The sequence below is a fragment of the Babylonia areolata genome, chromosome 3 (assembly GCF_041734735.1).
Source record: "Babylonia areolata isolate BAREFJ2019XMU chromosome 3, ASM4173473v1, whole genome shotgun sequence".
Classification (NCBI taxonomy): Eukaryota; Metazoa; Mollusca; class Gastropoda; order Neogastropoda; family Buccinidae; genus Babylonia; species Babylonia areolata.
The window spans coordinates 37,368,131-37,375,552 of NC_134878.1; the positions used below are offsets into that span (position 1 = coordinate 37,368,131).

Here is a 7,422-nt window from a genome sequence, read left to right on the forward strand (position 1 = left end):
GATGGGAGAAGGAAGGAAAGTGAAAGAAGAGGGGGGGGGGGGGGGGGGGGGGGAAACGAAGACGGGCCACACGCCCTAACTGCCGTCACAAGTTGTGACAATACCCCCCATTCAAGTTCAAACTTCACGTTTGGAACTTAAACACACCGTCACAACGACTGACGGACAGACAGACACGTGACAACTCTCGCCTTGCACTTCCGCATTCCCGAACGTCTATTAGTGGTCAAGGACAGTTACCAAAACAAAACAGTTTGTCCAGACCAACGAAACAAAAGAGAAATTTATACGAAAGCTATCTTAACTTTACAGCTAGTAAGGATACGCGGAAGCGTGTGCTTCCTAATTTAAGAGTAGAATATAGAGGTATGTGCAGAAGTCAAATGGGACTGCGCATACTCTTCTTTGATTAGCACTGCCGAAATCACTTTTCGGGAAATGCCGATTCTTGCTCCGGCAGACGACTGAGATAGTCGGCTCCAACATTTTCTTTTCCAGGGATAGCTTGCACTGTGAAGGAGAAAGGCTGGAGCTGCAGCGCCCACCGTGTCAGTCTGCCGCTGACCGTTCTTGCTCTATCCAGGTATTGCAGAGGGGCATGATCGGTCTGGACGACGAATGGTTTGCCGTACAGGTATGGCTCGAACTTTTGTATGCCCCACACGAGCGCCAAGCATTCTCTCTCGATCGTGGGATAGTTCCTCTCGGCTGAAGGGTACAGTCAGAGGCATTTTAAGTAAAGGCACTCTGGGAACCCGCCCTTTTGGTATAGATTTTTGGCACCTGTCGCAGGAAAGAACGAAGCGTTTGATATCCCCGCACATACCTGGCCAATAGAAATGAGGAAATATTCTCTGTTGCGTCCGCCTAAACCCCAAATGACCAGACACTGGAGCCTCATGGCCCAGGCGTAGCACTGTGGAACGCAAAGGCTTCGGTACACAGATCTGGGTCGCCTGGCCTCTGTGATCTTTAAACTGCCGCATCAGCACCCCATGCTTTTTAAAATAAGAGACCTCGCCTGAAGGGGTTTTCTGTAAAAGGCCTGAACCAGCCCTATCACGTGCCTGATGAAAATCAGGATCGTCATTTTGCTGGTGCTGTAAGTCTTCCCGTGACACATGGATCTGAATATCCTTGACGGGCAGGGGAGGCAAGGGTTTGGTATTTGCTGCAGCCTGGGCTCTAGTTTGAACGGCGCCCACAAGGCTGGGATCAGCATAGACGGGCACGACCATTGAAGAGCCGTCCCCTCTCCAAGCACAATTCCCAATGAGAACCTCCTCAACAGGAGACTCCATGACAGCCACGTCCAAAACACCTTGTATGAACGGGGACTGAAAGTCCACCCTGGCGATGGGCAGAACTGAGGAGCACTGTGACTCTGCCAACACCACGCGAACTGTGGCCCCAGTAAAACAGTCAGGTCTTACGAGTCGCCTGGCTACAACAATCAACTGGGCTCCCGTGTCGCGTAAAGCTTGCACTGTGTGGCCATTGACAGAAACCTCGCAGCGAGGCGAGTACTGTTTAGAAGCACAAGACGTGCAAAGTGTCGGGGTCATTGCATTAACACCCTGTGCAGGTGAGACATGAGTAATGAGTGAGACCCTCTTGGGTTGCCGGCACTCTTTGGCCAAGTGACCTGGCTTCCCGCAGTTGAAGCAGGCAGGTATTCTTGCAAAGTCTCTTCCCTTTACGTTGTTTGGAGCTGAATCCGCTGACCCATGTGGAGGTCCTTTTTTCTCCGCGCCCAGATTGAAACTGCGGTCGGAAACCCTACTACCTTTTTTGGAAACTCGAAATTCAGCTTCTGCCATGCGACCTGCTCTCCGAGCATTAACAATTTTAGTAGTGATATGGGCAACGTCCTCAACTCTATTGGGTTCCTCACGCCGAACTTCAGTGACGAGATCGGGATTGAGTGTGGTCAAGAACTGCTCCTGAAGGACCAGATCTTTAATGTCCTCTGCATCAGATTCATCCCGTCCAGCGGCCACACACCACCGGGAGAAACAAACCTTCAGCCTGCCCAGAAACTGATCAAACGTCTCTTCCGCTAATTTCCGCATTGAACGGAACCGTTTGCGGTAGGAATCTGCATCCAGACGGAATTCGTAAAGCAGAGCCGCTTTTAAGATGTCATAATCGTGTAGTTGTTCTGGTTGTAACCGTAGGCAGGCGTCTCTCGCCCGACCCTGCAAAAGGGCCACCAGGCGGGCTGCCCAGGAGCCACGCTTCCACTTATTTAATCCCGCCACTCTCTCGAAGTGGTTAAGGAAGCTATCGAAATCGTCTTTCTCATCATATGGCACAAGCGGAAACTGATGAGCCGTGTGAGCTTCTAGCTCTTCCTGGCGCAGTTCCATTTTCCTCTCGAATCTACGTCTTTCCTCCTCATCTTTTTTCTTCCTATACTCTTCTTCTTTTCTATCCTTCCATTGTCTGTACTTTCTCTCTTCATCCCTAGCCTGACGCTCTTCCTCCCTAGCCTGACGCTCTTCCTCCCTGGCTACTGCATCAACCACAAACCGGGCCAACGCCTCTCCAGACAAACCTAAGTCAGTGCCCAACACCCTGAACTTTGAGTACATGTCCTGAGAAGGTACGGAATTAGACTCATTCTTCAAGCCTTCATCGAAAGCACCTTCAGGATTAGCCTCCTTCAGGTGGCCCTGAATCCATCCGGACAATTCAGTCTTTTTTTCAGCACTCAGAGAAGGTGTACTGCCTTCTGCCCTGACCCCCCGTGACCACGAACTAGGAGTAGAGGCCGCAGAAGTTTTTCGTGTTACAGGCATGTTTTCTTAATTCACAATGTGCAACAACTACACAAAACTTGAATTAAGATTAAGTCTCTAAGTCACTAACTCCAGGTCCCCACTTCACTCAACCGCCCAACAGTAAGAACCTAACAATCTAACAACCTTAATCACCCCCACAAAAGCTAACCAAAACGAAATGCCTGCAACATAAAACGTAGACGAACAAGACGATCACACCCTACCCCCCAACCCGTGTTACATTCCCTAGAACTTGCTACCCCGCATCTCCACCATTGTCACGACCCCCCTAGGGAAGAGGTCGAGAACTATTTTAAAACCTAACGCCCAACCCAATTCACCCGACAACACAAACACAGAATACAGATATTTCTCGTCCACACAAAATTTATTCTCTTCCGCTCTGTCTATCCCACTCACGCAACCTTACCCACACAGCCTATACTTGCAAAAAACAACAACAAAACAACCATATACTATAACTTCAACAACAAAAAAAAAAAACGAACAGAAGTCGTATACAAAACTACGGATTCTCCCAAATGTAATCAAAAGCAATTTTCCACACACACACTCAAGGAGAAGCAAATCACCCCAAAAACCAGGACTGGTACACAGATGCTTTAGTCTTTGGCGGGTTCAGGAAGTTTTCCTCTTAAGAGGAAAACAACAACAAAAACAAAAAAAACTGACACACGGCCCAGACAAACTTCGGCGGGTTCGACCCAAGGCCCAAGCCCCCGGTCAAAAGGCCTAGGTGCCAGGACTCGACATACAATGCCAAGCAATGGACCAGGCTGCAAGTCAAAAGGCCCGGAACACAGGACAGCAGTCACAGGGCAGGAGGGGACGAACACCCAGGACACCAGTCACAGGGCAGGAAGGGGCGAAGACCCAGGACAGCAGTCACAGGGCAGGAGGGGACGAACACCCAAGACACCAGTCACAGGGCAGGAAGGGGCGAAGACCCAGGACAGCAGTCACAGGGCAGGAGGGGACGAACACCCAGGACACCAGTCACAGGGCAGGAAGGGGCGAAGATCTGGGTCACCAGACGAAAGGCCCGGGGCACACAGCACACGGCGAGAGCTGGAACATTACGGAATGTTCCCCCCGTACTGAGCAATACTAATTCTAACGATATAATTAACAAAAAACAAATGTACAAAATGAAAACCTGGAATATAATTCCACTGACAAGACGAATTATAGGAGTAATATACGGCACTCGCACTCTCTACACCTATCATACAGAGCCAACGCCCAATTTTACCCAACAGTGAGCTAAGGTAAAATCGTATCATTTTAAAACTCAATAACAATAAAATTGGCAAAAATATTAGCCGACACAAGAAAAAGTACATATTCACTCGGTGGTAGCACACGAGTCCTTAACGAAATAGATTGTGCCAAAACCTAACGTACAGCTTTCTTTCTTGTCGAACATCTTTACACACCTACATCCCTGACAGAAGTACAACCAAGCTAAATAGACGAGTGGCGTCTTACCTGCCACAGGTGGCGTACACTAACGACCACCACAAAGACACGACGACGACGAAGACAGACGAAGAAACACAGAAGTGGCTCCCATGGAGAACAGCCGGTCCTCACTTCGTATGGTGCCTAGATGTCGGGGTAGCTACCCCACCAACAACAGGAACGACCCGTACACTACGGCAGTCGGGCTGCAAAAGCCTCGAATATTGTTGCTGCCCAACAATATTTCACATTCGCTCAGGTGAGCGAGTAATATGCATGCACGTGGTTCGTGCGCAATTCAAGACTTCTGCCCGAACTGAAGGATGGGAGAAGGAAGGAAAGTGAAAGAAGAGGGGGGGGGGGGGGGGGGAAACGAAGACGGGCCACACGCCCTAACTGCCGTCACAAGTTGTGACACTCTGGTCTGTTTTGTCGCAGTGTGTGTGACATTCTACACTGACACAGTTGTTGGCTGTGGTCAGTTTTGTCGCAGTGTGTGTGACATTCTACACTGACACAGTTGTTGGCTCAGATCAGTTTTCTCGCAATGTGTGTGACAATCTACACTGAAACATTTGTTGGCTCTAGTCTGTTTTGTCGCAGTGTGTGTGACATTCTACACTGACACAGTTGTAGGCTCTGGTCTGTTTTGTCGCAGTGTGTGTGACATTCTCCACTGACACAGTTGTTGGCTCTGGTTAGTTTTGTCGCAGTGTGTGTGACATTCTACACTGACACAGTTGTTGGCTCTGGTCTGTTTTGTCGCAGTGTGTGTGACATTCTACACTGATACATTTGTTGGCTCTGGTCTGTTTTGTCGCAGTGTGTGTGACATTCTACACTGACACAGTTGTTGGCTCGTGTCTGTTTTGTCGCAGTGTGTGTGACATTCTACACTGACACAGTTGTTGGTTCTGGTCTGTTTTGTCGCAGTGTGTGTGACATTCTACACTGACACAGTTGTTGGCTCTGGTCAGTTTTGTCGCAGTGTGTGTGACATTCTACACTGACACAGTTGTTGGCTCAGATCAGTTTTCTCGCAATGTGTGTGACAATCTACACTGAAACATTTGTTGGCTCTGGTCTATTTTGTCGCAGTGTGTGTGACATTCTACACTGACACAGTTGTAGGCTCTGGTCTGTTTTGTCGCAGTGTGTGTGACATTCTCCACTGACACAGTTGTTGGCTCTGGTTAGTTTTGTCGCAGTGTGTGTGACATTCTACACTGACACAGTTGTTGGCTCTGGTCTGTTTTGTCGCAGTGTGTGTGACATTCTACACTGATACATTTGTTGGCTCTGGTCTGTTTTGTCGCAGTGTGTGTGACATTCTACACTGACACAGTTGTTGGCTCGTGTCCGTTTTGTCGCAGTGTGTGTGACATTCTACACTGACACAGTTGTTGGTTCTGGTCTGTTTTGTCGCAGTGTGTGTGACATTCTACACTGACACAGTTGTTGGCTCTGGTCAGTTTTGTCGCAGTGTGTGTGACATTCTACACTGACACAGTTGTTGGCTCTGGTCTGTTTTGTCGCAGTGTGTGTGACATTCTACACTGACACAGTTGATGGCTCTTGTCAGTTTTGTCGCAGTGTGTGTGACATTCTACACTGACACAGTTGTTGGCTCTGGTCAGTTTTGTCGCAGTGTGTGTGACATTCTACAGTAACACAGTTGATGGCTCTGATCAGTTTTGTCGCAGTGTGTGTGACATTCTACATTGACACAGTTGTTGGCTCTGGTCTGTTTTATCGCAGTGTGTGTAACGTTCTACACTGACACAGTTGTTGGCTCTGGTCTGTTTTGTCGCAGTGTGTGTGACATTCTACACTGACACAGTTGTTGGCTCTGGTCTGTTTCGTCGGAGTGCGTGTGACATTCTACACTGACACAGTTGTTGGCTCTGGTCAGTTTTGTCGCAGTGTGTGTGACATTCTACAATGACACAGTTGTTGGCTCTGGTCAGTTTTGTCGCAGTGTGTGTGACATTCTACACTGACACAGTTGTTGGCTCTGGTCAGTTTTGTCGCAGTGTGTGTGACATTCTACACTGACACTGATGTTGGCTCTGGTCTGTTTTATCGCAGTGTGTGTGTGACATTCTACACTGGCACAGTTGTTGGCTCTTGTCAGTTTTGTCGCAGAGTGTGTGACATTCTACACTGACACAGTTGTTGGCTCTGGTCTGTTTTGTGGCAGTGTGTGTGACATTCCAGACTGACACAGTTGTTGGCTCTGGTCTGTTTTGTCGCAGTGTGCGTGACATTCTACACTGACACAGTTGTTGGCTCTGGTCAGTTTTGTCGCAGTGTGTGTGACATTCTACACTAACACAGTTGTTGGCTCTGGTCTGTTTTGTCGCAGTGTGTGTGACATTCTACACTGACACAGTTGTTGGCTCTGGTCAGTTTTGTCGCAGTGTGTGTGACATTCTACACTGACACATTTGATGGCTCTGGTCAGTTTTGTCACAGTGTGTGTGACATTCTACACTGACACAGTTGTTGGCTCTGGTCTGTTTTGTCGCAGTGTGTGTGACATTCTACACTGACACAGTTGTTGGCTGTGGTCAGTTTTGTCGCAGTGTGTGTGACATTCTACACTGACACAGTTGTTGGCTCAGATCAGTTTTGTCGCAGTGTGTGTGACATTCTACACTGACACAGTTGTTGGCTCTGGTCAGTTTTGTCGCAGTGTGTTTGACATTCTACACTGACACTGTTGTTGGCTCAGGTCAGTTTTGTCGCAGTGTGTGTGACAATCCACACTGAAACAGTTGTTGGCTCTGGTCTGTTTTGTCGCAGTGTGTGTGACATTCTACACTGACACAGTTGTTGGCTCTGGTCAGTTTTGTCGCAGTGTGTGTGACATTCTACACTGACACAGTTGATGGCTCTGGTCAGTTTTGTCGCAGTGTGTGTGACATACTACACTGACACAGTTGTTGGCTCTGGTCTGTTTTGTCGCAGTGTGTGTGACATTCTACACTGACACAGATGTTGGCTCTGGTCTGTTTTGTCGCAGTGTGTGTGACATTCTACACTGACACAGTTGTTGGATCTGGTCAGTTTTGTCGCAGTGTGTGTGACATTCTACACTGACACAGTTGTTGGCTCTGGTCAGTTTTGTCGCAGTGTGTGTGACATTCTCCACTGA

At 48.5% G+C, this 7,422-nt stretch overlaps 1 protein-coding gene across 1 annotated transcript; it reads right to left on the bottom strand.

The window, feature by feature from the left end:
- Nucleotides 1–312: 312 nt before the first annotated feature.
- Nucleotides 313–3,016, bottom strand: LOC143280316 (uncharacterized). Its single transcript, XM_076584948.1, has 3 exons — nucleotides 1,611–3,016; nucleotides 1,206–1,358; nucleotides 313–342 (listed from the first exon to the last, which is right to left on the bottom strand). The coding sequence occupies exons 1-3, from the start codon at nucleotides 2,799–2,801 to the stop codon at nucleotides 313–315; spliced, it is 1,374 nt and encodes a 457-aa protein (XP_076441063.1). The 5' UTR covers nucleotides 2,802–3,016.
- Nucleotides 3,017–7,422: the final 4,406 nt, after the last annotated feature.